Source organism: Nymphalis io, chromosome 2, assembly GCF_905147045.1.
Source record: "Nymphalis io chromosome 2, ilAglIoxx1.1, whole genome shotgun sequence".
In the NCBI taxonomy this organism is placed as follows: Eukaryota; Metazoa; Arthropoda; class Insecta; order Lepidoptera; family Nymphalidae; genus Nymphalis; species Nymphalis io.
Window position 1 is genome coordinate 3,282,283 of NC_065889.1, and position 13,995 is coordinate 3,296,277.

General features: G+C 30.1%; 1 protein-coding gene across 1 annotated transcript; it reads left to right on the forward strand.

Annotated features, from left to right (window-relative positions):
- The first annotated feature begins 5,004 nt into the window (after nt 1-5,004).
- On the forward strand, nt 5,005-13,356 carry LOC126775671 (protein obstructor-E-like). Its single transcript, XM_050497738.1, has 6 exons — nt 5,005-5,164; nt 8,355-8,520; nt 10,190-10,308; nt 12,190-12,390; nt 12,616-12,811; nt 13,169-13,356. Exons 1-6 carry the CDS (start codon nt 5,116-5,118, stop codon nt 13,317-13,319), a joined length of 882 nt encoding a protein of 293 aa, XP_050353695.1. The 5' UTR covers nt 5,005-5,115; the 3' UTR covers nt 13,320-13,356.
- The last annotated feature ends 639 nt before the right edge of the window (nt 13,357-13,995 follow it).

The following is a 13,995-nucleotide window of genomic DNA, read 5'->3' on the forward strand; positions in this document are numbered from 1 at the left end:
ATAAGAATAATTAATCATAATATGAATAGTTTCAAAATGTATCTCTTTTTTTCGAGTTTATAATATGATCAAGGACGAGGACAATTTAATTCCTTCCTTTTATTTTGTAAATTTTCGTAAAAAAAAAATATTTTTACATTCCATAATTGGAAAAATACAAGTTTGAATTAACAATTAGTTTATTTTTTGAGTACAAAATACATAAACGTATAATATCTACCGCATTCTTTTAAAAGTACTTTCAAATTTAACTATAAAAAATAAACAAAAAAAATGTAAATAAAGTTGTAAACAAATAAATTTATTTATTAACTATTTTAGGCACTCGTTTTAGGCATTATATTTTGTCGGTTAAAAATTTATGCATTATTCGTTTAAATGTCGTGTGTACGTTGCTATTTCCAATTTGAATTATTAGATGAATTGGATGAAGAGAAGGATGATGGGAGATGATGAACCCGGCATTATATAAATTATGTGCATGATACCGGGTTAAAGGTAATTCGTATGTTTTTCTAAGAGGATCATCGTGACTGCTATAATTACTATTTTGACTGAATCAATGTATATGCAAAAAACATAATTTATATTATTTATTAATACTGAAGACCAGAAAGAAATATTTTGAAATAGTTATTTTTATAATGATAAATTATTATATCTTTGATTGTCTAAATATACTTACGTAATTACGTACGCGATACGTAAAGATCATAAAAAGTTGACAACATTTGCAAGAGTGATAGAGTGAAATAAATGTCATCTGAGCGTGTTCGTTACTTTCTAACGCATATGAGTTAAGAAAGCGAGATTTGCATGATTCGCATGCTCTTTGTGTATTAAGTGATATTGTCGCATTAAATTGCTAATTTATCATTCGTATTTATACAACTATTAAACTTAACACACTGTCACAAAAAATATCATAAAACTTCTCCATTTTCTGAATAACAAAAAGTTTTTTGTTTTTAAACCTTTAACACAATAAAATTAATTAATAACTCAATAACGACTCGACGACACCACCTGTTGGGTCTATTTTTTTAGGTTTTACCAGATAGCCAATGTTAATAATGATACAAATTGAATCAAAATATTATAAGTACTTGTAAGTGGTAGTGAGTAGTAAGTTACCAACGCAGTAGTGCAGTAACAGTCTGTGAATGTCCCACTCCTGGGCTAAGGCCTCCTCTCCCTTTTTGAAGAGAAGGTTTGGAGCTTATTCCACCACGCTGCTATAATGAGGTTTGGTGAAATACACATGTGGCAGAATTTCAGTAAAATTAGACACATACAGGTTTTCTCACGATGTTTTCCTTCACCGTCAAGCATGCGATGAATTATAACAAATTAAGCACATGAAAATTCAATGGTGCTTGCCCGGGTTTGAACCCACGATCGGCCATCTCGGCTTATGATTAGTTAGATAACACCGATTTGAAGACAAATATTATGAGAAAAAAATTAAAGCTGCAACCTTGAATCATGATTTGGCAAAGATATCTGAATGGTGTAAATCTTACGGTCTCAAAGTGAACCCGAGCAAGTCGCAAGTGGCTATTTTTGGCAGTCATAAGCTTCTGACGAGGGTCCAAGATAAACATCTACCTTCAATCTTATTTGAGGGCCAAATATTACACATGCAAGAGACTGTTAGAAATCTTGGACTACTTCTCGATGCTTCCTTTTCCTGGGTACCTCAAATCGCTGAAATGAGTCGTAAGATTTTCGCTATCATTGGTTTTTTAAGGCGATGGAAAAACCTATTGCTTATCAAGGCAAAGATCAGCTTAGCTAATACGTTCCTCTTACCAATACTGGACTATGCTAATGTCTGAACTAGAACGGCTGCAAAATCTATATTTTGCTTTTAAACTTTTAAATTTTTAACCATAAGATTTATTTTTGGTCTGCGAAAGTTTGATCATGTCTCTGTGTATCGGTTTCAGTTAAAGTGGCTGCCAATCAGACTACGAAGAAATCAACATGCCTTATCTCTTCTCTACTCTATTCTTTATATCGATCACACACCATCTTACCTTAAAGAACGCTTTAAATTTCTTGGTTGCGATAGCGCACACAACCTACGTTCTTCGGATGATAATAAACTAGTTACCCCCTGCAGCCGGACACAAACCTACAGTAACTCTTTTACTGCAAAAACCATCAAACTTTGGAATGCACTACCTACAGATATTCGGCAGTCGAATTCATTGAGTATTTTTAAATACCGCTTGAAAAGCTATTATTTGTTCATTTCCAAGTAAGGTATGTATGTATGTATGTATGAAATAGTATGTGGTTTATAATTTATCTACATATAATTTTATACTCTATAATTATATATAATATGTATATGCTATATAATAATTATATATGTATTTGTATGTATGTATATGTGTATTATTATATGTGGTTAGTGGGATGTAGATATGTGTAGTTTATTAAATATTTAGTATCACCTTTTTATATGTAAATGCACTTACCTGTTCTCTTACAAAATTCTTTCACCAAAGGTTGTCTGTTAGAGATCGCTATAAGCGATAAGACCGCCTTTGCGCACCATTTTTTTTTATCTTTTTCTTTGATTGTTTCCTAATTCTCTCATTTTATTATATGTTGTGCAAAAAGTGTTAAATAAATAAATAAATAAAGTTCTTTAAATATAAAAGTCAAAAGTCAATTAATTACATAGATATATTATTTAAATAAAAATAATTTATTATTTATCCTGTTTCAAAATCATCAGATACTGACTCCAAACTTTTTCAATATACATAATCTTTTATCGAGGAATAAGTTTTATATATATATAAAACTTATTCCTTCCTATATATATATGATATAAATTTATTAATTGGCTAATATAAAAGCACAGTGCCATCTATTAGTTCCTAGTAAAGCTATGGACTGAGTGAAAAATAGACTGGTCGCGGTGTTTCATGTGGAGGGTTTGTACCCTGACCTTAAAAGTTAAAGAACATCGATCTGGTAGCCGACATGCCCGACTGACGACGGGAGTGTTATTATTGCCAACTTCCATAATTCGTAATGCTGAAAAGTTCTGGACAGAAAAACTAAAGTACTTAGTGGTTCAACCGCGGTTTGAATCCAGGACCTCAGGTGGGAGCTTTATAATCTAGCTATTAAATCAACGATGCAGTCATCATTATCCCCACTATGTACCACCAATGTATCACAAATAAATTCAATCGGCAGAGTTCTTCAGCAGTTCCAGGACGCACAAACAGTCATATATACTAGTACAATATCTGTAATTGAATGGAATATTAGAAAACCAGTTTTACTTTAAATTCAGTATAATTATAGCTTAATTGCTATCGGTTGTGCCAACAAAAAACAGATTTATTAATAGAAATTTTATTTCGTCAATGTCAGACTGAGGTTACTTATGACGCTTTTTGAACGTATATCTACTTCAAATGTAAAAAAAATTATGATAAAGTTTTTTTTACAATTTAAATTTCTATAGAAACTTTTCTATTATTAAAAATATTACTAATTATAAGAAGTCCAGACCATTAATAACATCAATAGGTTTTTGTAATGAAGTATACTTATGTCGTTATGTGGAGTATTACATTTATTTATAAATTCAACTACAAGTTCGCATTCGTACCGATTGGGGCGTATTTGAATGATGTACATAATGATGTGTACCGATTTTCGTATTTACGACTTCAATTATTTATATTAACAAACGGTGGTCCCTTAAATGTTTTGGTAAATTGATCAAATACTTTGTTTGAACATATTTAAGTAAGAATTAACTAAACCTATGTATAAAGTATATAGATGCGTATAGAGATCGTTGCAATATAAATAAGTGAAAAATTCAATTTAAATATAAATTATGTATTTAAGCACGCTCTACTGATTATATTATGTAATCGTTCATTTATATTTTTTTGTTTTTTTTTTTTTATATAAATTACTTTCTAATTTGGTAAAGGATGAGAATTCCAAACATATATTTTATTGGGTTTAGATCTCTGGGCCTGCACTCTATGCGGTGTTAGGATAGGCTAGCTTAGGTTAAATAAATGGAAATATATATTTTTATGATAACATAATATATGAATAATTATGAACTATAGCTTTTTACGTTTTATGTTTAATGTAAACTAAATAAAGAAATATTATATAGTAATATATATGAAACACAATTAGAGGAAGATTTTGACAAAATTACAATATATAATTTTAATTGAGTACAGCTTGTTTTGTATTTGTGTAATTATATTAATTGATTCTGCAAATTAACTGACGTTACTTAATGTGACATTGTTCAAAAGTTCTCAGATGAGTTTGAGTAATTCTAATGTGCAAAATATCTGCTTAGGTTTCGCGAGCATTTAGCTAATCAAATGATGCTGATTTGTGTAAAGTTGTTCTCATAATTAAACAAAAGTGAAATGTTTCAATTGTTACTAATATATGCTGAAGCGCGATGGTTTTATGTTTGCTTTGCTTTTATGTTCAGGTATGATATCATCAAGGAGTACACGCAGATATTTTGCGACACGGAGACAAATACTTGCCCGCACATAGCCCACACCGGCTATTCTTTATTTTGCCCCGATAAAATGTGTAGCAAGAAATCCACGCAAAAATGTAACTTATTAATAATTAGTTTAATTAATCAAGCCTTGTTAATGTGACCCACATTTCTTAATACGTTGTGTAACTTCATTCATTACACATTCTAATTGTTACCTTTAAATAAACAATACACGGCTAGTGTTCGTGATATTATTTATTTACTAATTGAAATCCAATCAAATTGCGTTTAATAGACCATTTGCTAAATATCTTGTTCTAATGATAATTCTCTTGCAGAACACGTAGCGATAACAGGATCCAAATAGTCCGAAGAACTCGTGAGTGACGAGTACGGTTATATACGAACATAAATGGGTGGGAGAGAGACGGGTGCAGTGGCTTAACCTTTCGCTAAGGCGTTCAGCAGGTAAGAACGGAGGACAAAAAGTGTTATTGTCAGTGCGCTAGAGAACGTAGTGAGAGCATCATCGATAGGTCACTGTTTGACATTATATTGAGTGATTGTTACAGAAATCAAACGGGGTTCGCAAGATGGCGTTTAAGTCGTCCGTAGGTGTTGTTTTTTTGGCGTGCCTAGTTGGTAAGTCTGTTTTCATATTGGAACGCTTTTTCTGCTACGTTTAACGTGTTGTGATTTTTGAATAACTTTTATTTCCATGTACAGTTGCATGTCCTAGTACATGGTTTGTTTTATTAATTCAGCTTGTTACTATGCTTTAACTTATATTTTAACTAATCAATTCATCAGCTGACCTTGGCTTAAAAAATAATATCACCCGTCTAATTGACGTATCTGGTTTCTGATATTTAAATCGACCTTTTAGAATAATTAATATGAATATTTAAAAGAATATTTAACAATCAAATAGTGATAAATGTGATTTTTATAAATATTTATCTACAATGAATCCGAATGTTCTACAAATTCATCATTTGAGGTATAGTTATAATATTAAAAATAAATAAATACATGTTAAACAAATGAAATAAAAGCTATTAATGGGTTTACTTCAAGGTTATTAAGTAAGGGTGTAGATACACAGCGGTGGAAAATAGCTTGAAACTTGATGGAGAGAATGCACATGTTTAAGAAATATACTCGTGATAAGGAAAGTTTACGGCCTTATAACCGAACCTTTATAATATAGAGCGCGTGTCACATAGAATGTAAACAATGTTTGATTAAGTTTTATAACATTAGTATGAGAATTTAATTGCGTACAATAAAATACTATCCTTGATAATTGATTTGTAAAGAATGTTTTAATAAAATGCAATTAATCAATTAACGTACAAAGAAAAAAAATGGAGTTTCTATGAAAATAAATTATTGATGAAAAATATATGACATTCAGAATTGCGAATCCTAAAATTGTTTTTCTTTTCAAATAGATAGTTATTTGACAAGTATTATTATTAATATCCGTTATCAGCGTATGTACTAGGCTTTAATATAGTGTCAATGTGGTCGAAATTTGGCTCAGACTCAACTTTCGTGAAGTTAGGTAACAGAGAAACCGTTACAGATTATTGCTTCACCCGTCTTTGTTCGTTTAGGTGTCCATTACTATGTTTTTATGTCAACAATAACATTATACACTTTGTGTTTAACTAGTTAAAGGTCACGAGGTCATATTTACTTGTATATTGTTTTGGTATTATCATTAAACCTTGTCAAAAGGATAAAAATAAATATTTAATATAGACTCATAATCATTTTATAATTATTCGGTTTTTTTGTTAAAACTTTTTAATCAATAACTGTGAGAATGTTGCATAGATAGTAATTCGTTAAACAATGCTTTGCCTTATTCTTTCGAATGTCAAGTCAGTGATGTAAGAAAGAGAGAAATCAGTGTTTAATTAAGTACCCGATAAATAACGTTTATAAGTAATATTATAATAGTCGTAAGTATTTGTACTCTATATTGAAAATAAACTGGAAATGCAAGAAGTTTACTGCAGTTTTGTTAGTAGTGAAAGTTTTTATGTAATTGTTTTGAGTGTGATGACGTTACATTGAAATAAATTTTGCTAATTAGTAATGTATACTTCACTCGATAATTTTGATATAATGGTGTAGTATAAAAATTTCAAACCAGTTGTAATTGATATTTGTTAAAATCGTGATAATGATAAACGTCATTATATTAAATAATGATAATGATTCTATTTCTGATACATTAAATTAAATAAAGTTTAACTAACGGTCTCAAATGGCAATTATCGTTGACAATAGGTTCTGTACCACTGTATCAACAGACAAGTGAAGATCTATTAATATTATTTATTTTTATACATATTTTGAAAGCTTCTTAGTGAATATCAAATAATAATTGAAACTCATCGTAAGTTCAGTAGTAATTCGTTAATACTTCTAGAAAAAAAAATGCGATACGGTTAAACATAAATTTCTTGAAAATATATAACTTTACACATTTATTCAAGTTATTTAGACTTTTGAAATACAAAATATTCTGCGAGGCTATTCGAATATAAAAAAAAAATATTATTTTTAAGTAAGTAAATAGCTTAAGTCGACCTTCATTTAATATGAAAAATTTTATCGAAATAGGAAATACACTTTGTCTATTAATAATTTAATTATATCTTTATGACATTTAAATTACAATAATTATAAATAATAATATCGTTTTATATTAATTGCATGTATGCTTATTGCATGTATATATACGATAGATGAAAAGAGCGTAACTGAGTTTCTTGCTTTTGTATCATAAGAATCTACATTCCGATGCGGCTAAAATGATGAAACTCATTATTGGTAGTAAGTAGTACTTAGTGCGTTGTAAATCTGACTCGGTAGGTGCCGAGTACACTCATCACATATTCAACCGACAAACAACAATACTAACTGTTAAATATTGTTGTGTTCCGGTTTTAAGGGTGTGTGAGGCAGTGTAACTACAGGCACAAGGGTCATACATCTAAGTTACCAAGGTTGGTGGCGAATTGATGTTGTAAAGGATTGTTAACATTTCTTACAGTGTCAACTTCTATGGTTCGTAGTGACCACTGACCATCAGGTGGTCCATTTGCTAGTCCATCTACCTATAAGAAATTTAATAGAAATAAACGTGCTTAAAAGCCTACTTGAATCAAATATATGTATGGTTTTTATGATAAAACATTAATAATTAAGAAGAAAGTATTCGTTTGATTCGACCTTCAGCTTTGAAATTGAAATAGGAAGTCTGCGTTGAACCCACAGCTCAATGCGAACCGCTAAATGCATGCGTAGGACAGGAAACGTCGTCTATACTATTTATTGAATTTTTATTTATCGACTGTCTTGCACAATTCAATGTCAATATAAAATATATGATTGTAATTTTTAAATAATTACTAAGCATTAAATACTAATGCATGCAATGCTTCTAAGCATATCAAAAAAAGTAAAAAGCTGTGGCGTAAACAAAATTGTTATTTTTTTTTGAATTATCAACTACAGAGCACCTTGCCATTACTTCTAGGTATAATCTACGTACCGAAACGCAATTAAGCGCTTGACGTTTTAAATGTAGGTACTCACATAAAAGTCTATTTGAATAAAAATAATAGCAACATTTGGTTCACATTGATTACAATTACAATTCTGCAAAAAAAAACAAATCTAATTTATAAAAAAATACATTTTGTAACACAGAATTTGAGAAAACTTTGCGAAAGGTTGGACTAGACTTGTTTAGTGAATGAGAAACGTAAAAGTAAATTTGCAGAATATTTATTTTCGATCATTTTCATTCCAGTATTAGCATCATCGGCAGTTCCAAAGAATGGAAAGAGGAAACCAGTAAACCCGCCAGCGCGCCCCGCCGCCGAAGACGCAGAGCGCGATGCAGAGATCACAAACTCTTGTCCAGACGACGGTTTCTTTGCGGATGCTGAACAGTGTGACAAATACTACGAGTGCAGGTAAATGTGGTGTCAATATATCCTTTTTAAATCAAAATAGCATAATAAAGAATATTATTATTAATTATTTTAACAGAATTTTTTGTTTTATATTTAAGTAAGCACTTATTTGCAATAATTCACTTTCTCGTTCGAAAAATGTTGTAAAAAAGATGTATTTTTTATTTCGGATAAATAGCAAGTTATACTTTCAGCATTATTTCAATGTATATTATAGGCTTGAGCACTTTTTACTCAACCATAGCCATAATAGCTCAATTGCAATGAAAGTTTCTATAATCATTTAGAATTTACATATATTAAAATTAGCATAATATACCTGTACTGTAACTGTAATTTAGAAATAGATACCTTTGAAATAAACTGTTAACGATGATGATTATTCTAGTATCGATATATTTCATTATCAATACTACATTAAATTATATTCTTCATCTTATTTTTGTAGTGAGTAATTGTGACATCTTAGTTCAAACAATTTATGTATATACAAAATTAAAAGAGTGTAAAAATTTAACAATTTTTTGCTGTTGTAATATTTAAAGCTCTTTTCCTTATTTGATGACTACCATACGAATTTGGTTTATGTACAATCGTTAATTCAAACAATATGAGTGAGTTTAGCCATAAGAGAATATTTGCTTAAGTATTATTTAGCGATAAATATTTTTGAAGGTTCTTATGCTCATACATTCGTTTTTTAAATTGCAATCTCGATATTTTATTTATTTTCGTAAGTACCGTGACTGCGTTTCGCAAATACATTTCGTAAAAGGAAACCTTCAATCGAAGTTATTTTTACTGAGTAAAAATAAATACATATATTACAACTAAAGCATTCTTATTGTTACAGAAATCACTTTTCATTTGTATGTTCTGAATGAGACTACTCGTATTAATAATAAATTCATATTATTAGATTTATTTTTTGATATACAGTGATGTTATAATAGGGCAAAATCGACAAAAACCTATATGTATAACGTAAATATGAACCAAAAGCTAGAATAAAGATTGAGATGAATATTGGAGTGTAAATTATTCTAAAATTAAAAACAAGAAAAGGACAAATTAGTTTTGCATAACTAATCTTTACAGTTACAGACAAGAAACTTTAAATGCCATTTTTTGTTTTGTTTGAACTATATCAAAACTTTCTCTATGGTTTATATATATTAAATATTAAAGATTCGCTGTCCACAGAGTAATAAATATCAGTAGTCTACAGATAATTGAGTGCGATGTGCAATTTAATTGTTAAATATAATACGATTTCGCGGGATCTCCTAATATAATTAATTTTAAGGATCATAGATTTAAAAAACAACTTGTGATATTTAAATTATAGGTATTTTAATATACGTATTTTAATGTGTGTTATTATTTAATAAACACACACTTCCGTGCCTCGGAAAGCACGTAAAGCCGTTGGTGCTGCGTCTGAACTCTTTCCGGTTGTGTCGGGTTGCCGTCCCATCGGATTAGGAGAGAGGAGAGTTAGGGAATAATAATAAAAAAGTGCACCTGTGTTTACGCACACACTTGTGCACCATAATATCTCCTGCCTAGTTGGCTAATTTCTCTTGAGATTGGCCGCCGTGGACGAAATCGGTCTGGAGGACATTATTATTATTATTTAATAAATCATAATATTTCATTTTAATTACAGAGATGGCAAAATAATTGAGAAGCTGTGTCCCGACGGTATGGTGTTTAATGACTACAGCCCAGATGAGGAGAAATGTGACCTTCCCTTCAATATCGATTGCTCTCAGCGTCCCAAGCTACGTAAGTACTGTTTAAGTTACAGTTTAATTAACCCATCGTTTCAGAGTATAAAGTTTCAAAACTTGCTGGGTCTGATCCCTAAATAATATAATAAATACGAAAATGAGCTTGCACTAAATAGTCAACCGGTGATCAGGAAATTGCATACTCGTTTTCAGGGGTACAGAAAATGTCGTACCGTGCTTTATACACGGCCCACTTCTTACACGCGGGCGAAGTAGCGAACGGAAAGTAGTGTACTATAATTTTGAAACAACCGGTTTATTTACTATAGCTATAAATTATAAATATACAGGTAACTAATAAACTTCACCCGATTGCAGTTGCTTTGATTGTCATATGTTTTGATAAAAAGACTAAACTATGCCCCATTGATATAATGGTACACTATGAATTTTTTTTTTACAATCTGTTCTTTCTTGTATTAAAGTTCGTAAATTCTTATATACAGCATTTATTATATGAGAATATAAGTAAAATATAACATTTACTCGTGTTTTAGATTCTATCGTCTTGCATAAAACTTAGCGGTAAACTTGCACTCTTGCATTGATCGTAGATTGTACAGTAATTAAAAATTACTATTTATAGTATATTAATTATTACTATTTTAATTTTTGTTCTTATTTATGTATGAATTATGTAGCTTTTTATGTGCTTATTAATATAAACAGTTAATAGCTAATCAAGTCAAATAATATAATAAATATATTATAATTTTATGTCTCGAATCATTCGATCAGAAATTTAAAAGAACTTTTAACCTCGTTAAATCCTTTCTTTAAAAAAATGCTAATTTACATAAACGATCTCCGTGAGTGGGTATAATAAATCTAAAACATATGAATAACTAGCAGTCATTATTTTTATCTGATATTCAACGACCTTTATCTAACTATTTGATTTAAAACAAATGTTACAGACGAAAAAATTTTCGGGAAATATATTTAACTAAGTTCATGAATACTTTAAATAAATATAGATTATAAAGGTCAGAATACACGAGGTGACACGTGTTTGCCATTTCAGTACGACTGGTTAGTAGCATCAGTATAATCATAGTATGCTAAAGGTTAACTTTGCTTGAAACAACTTTCCAATCTCAAGGGAGCTACGGCCTTGAAGTGGCGTTGGAATTTATTGAATAACCACTTTTGTTGTCATGACAATTTAGTAAAATTATAAAAGAAAACCATTTAATAAACTGTATAACGTGGTTATTCAAATTATTAGCTGGTAATTATATACTTCAAAAAATATTTTTAATAAAAAAAAAAATGTTTTAACACTTACACGACAATATAAGGTTAATCTTTCTTTGACTGAGAACAAAATAAAAAAATTGTATGAATTGCAGTAGCACTACCCTAAAATTAAAAAAAACTGGGTTCGAGGTCCACACTACTATTTCCCAGAGGCGAGCAATAAAAAAATTTTAAATATATTTTCAAATTTACTTCAAACTAATTTAATATTTTTATAATTACGTTTAATTTTTTAGTTTCTTTATTTTTACTAAAAACAGCTGGACTGATTTTAGTGAATTTTTTTTCAGTTCTTAATTATGTAATTACGCGTCAAATGAGCTCAGTCCCAAGTCAATATCGTTTTTGGTTGGCGAGATAATCGCGGTGATAGATAATTCCGAATGTACATACGAACATACACACACACGTACATACAGAAATCTCTTTAAAAACGTTGGATTTGGTTTCTGGTGACCTTGAAACGTGGAGATATGCTAAAATTGGGGATTCACAAAATCAGCCTCATTACATCAACTTTCTTTGGGAAGTTAATTAACGGACAGGATTTAAAATATACAAATATTTTTATTTCAATAAATTATAACAATTAACATTCTACTTTATTATATTGCAGAGACTCCTATTCCTGCCCAGCACTGTCCACGTCAAAATGGTTACTTCTCCCACTCAGACCCTAAAGAATGCGGTAAATTCTACTACTGTGTAGACGGCAAATTCAACATGATCACGTGTCCTGATGGTCTCGTGTACAACGACAAAAGCGGTATCTGCACCTGGCCCGACGAGGCAAAGAAGAAGGGCTGTGGAGCAGCTGGTATGTTATAGTAGCTTTACAAGCTACAGATTTGTCCAAAAATTTGAATTTAAGGAATTTCTTGTACACAAAACATTAGTGATAATTTTAATCAACACTGAAGTAACTTATCTTTATTTCGGTGAGTTATAAACTAATTTAATTCCAATCTTTTTTGAGGTTTTATTAACACAGCTTTAAAAACTTAAAATATTTATTAACAGTAGATTTATTTCTTAATCGCAGAGGTCTTCCAATTTGACTGTCCTCTTGTAAACGAGACCTTTGGTTTGACACATCCTCGCTACGCTGACCCTGAGGACTGCCAGTTCTTTTACGTATGCATCAATGGCAACACCCCGAGACGCTCCGGTTGTAAACTCGGACAAGCTTTCGATGATGTCTCCAAGAAGTGTGAATGGGCGAGAAAGGTGCCCGAATGGTACGAAATATTTTTTTAAATATTTATATATTATAATATACAAAAGGAATGTTTAACTCTCACCAGGCTACCTCAAGGCGTACACGAAAAATTTAGGAAGGCTAAATAAAAGTAAACAGCAACAAAAAATATTCTCCAATAAATAAAACACTTATTCCAAACGAATAAAATAACAAGCATGGTGATAATTAAATAAAAAATAACTTTTATTATTACCAAAAACCAATTTACAAATAGTCAAGTAGTAATTAGTAGTAGTGTAGTAGAAACAGTTTAATAAAAGCGCTTGGTATAAATATAACAATTAATTTTCACAGATGTGTGAGGTTTTGATCTTTGTAATCATATTTTTTATAGCGCTGATTGGTACAAAGGCCAGCTGACAGATTCTGAATTGGATGCCCTAGAGAACCCACCTACACCTAAACCTAAGCCAGCCGGCTCTCCATCACGTCGCAAGCCAATGCGCCCAGGAAAAGGGAAACAAATTGAAGTTGACGAGGAATAGGTTTAAGTAGTTAGGCTAATAAAGAATAATTTACAATTGTGCCATTGTTTTCTTTTTTGTTTTTTATCTAAATAATTTTGTTTGTAAAATTCCTAATGTCCTTTCCAATTACGTACTTGCTAATGAACCTCATCAGCAATAATAAAGAACTGTATATCATAAAGAACCAGATAACAATTATTATAATTTTCTATCCTACATTTATAAATAAATGTCTCATACAATAATACGGTGCCGTTAAAATATATCATAAATCATAATACAATTATTTAAAGATTGACCTTTGACTGGTAATCGTTTTTAGTAATGTTATCAATAAAGTATATATTTAATATTTTACAATTGCAAACTGACATTATTTTCTGTGATTATGTTTTTAATAGCGTTTATAACTTGTCATAGAAATTATTAGCAATACTTGTAATTGGAAGGCACATATTACTAGTTTGGTTTTATTTCTTGTATAAGGAGTAGGTGTGTAAACGTGTGTAAGCGATTTTATGTTTCTACCATCACATAACGTTTATCATTGATGGAATTAAAAATTTAATATCTCAAAATATAATTCTCAAGGAAGCTTAACGAAAATTACCTGAATAGCTCTTATCTGCAAGAAACAGTTATTTATAATAAATTATAATAAATAATGGCACTCAACAATATAATTTTCTAATAT

Bases quoted from the DNA above. Each gene is read 5' to 3' on its own strand.
- LOC126775671 (XM_050497738.1), top strand. From the start codon at position 5,116: ATGGCGTTTAAGTCGTCCGTAGGTGTTGTTTTTTTGGCGTGCCTAGTT. The intron at 8,521-10,189 runs GTAAATGTGGTG...TTTTAATTACAG, and splicing joins GACAAATACTACGAGTGCAG to AGATGGCAAAATAATTGAGA. The intron at 12,391-12,615 runs GTATGTTATAGT...TCTTAATCGCAG, and splicing joins GAAGGGCTGTGGAGCAGCTG to AGGTCTTCCAATTTGACTGT.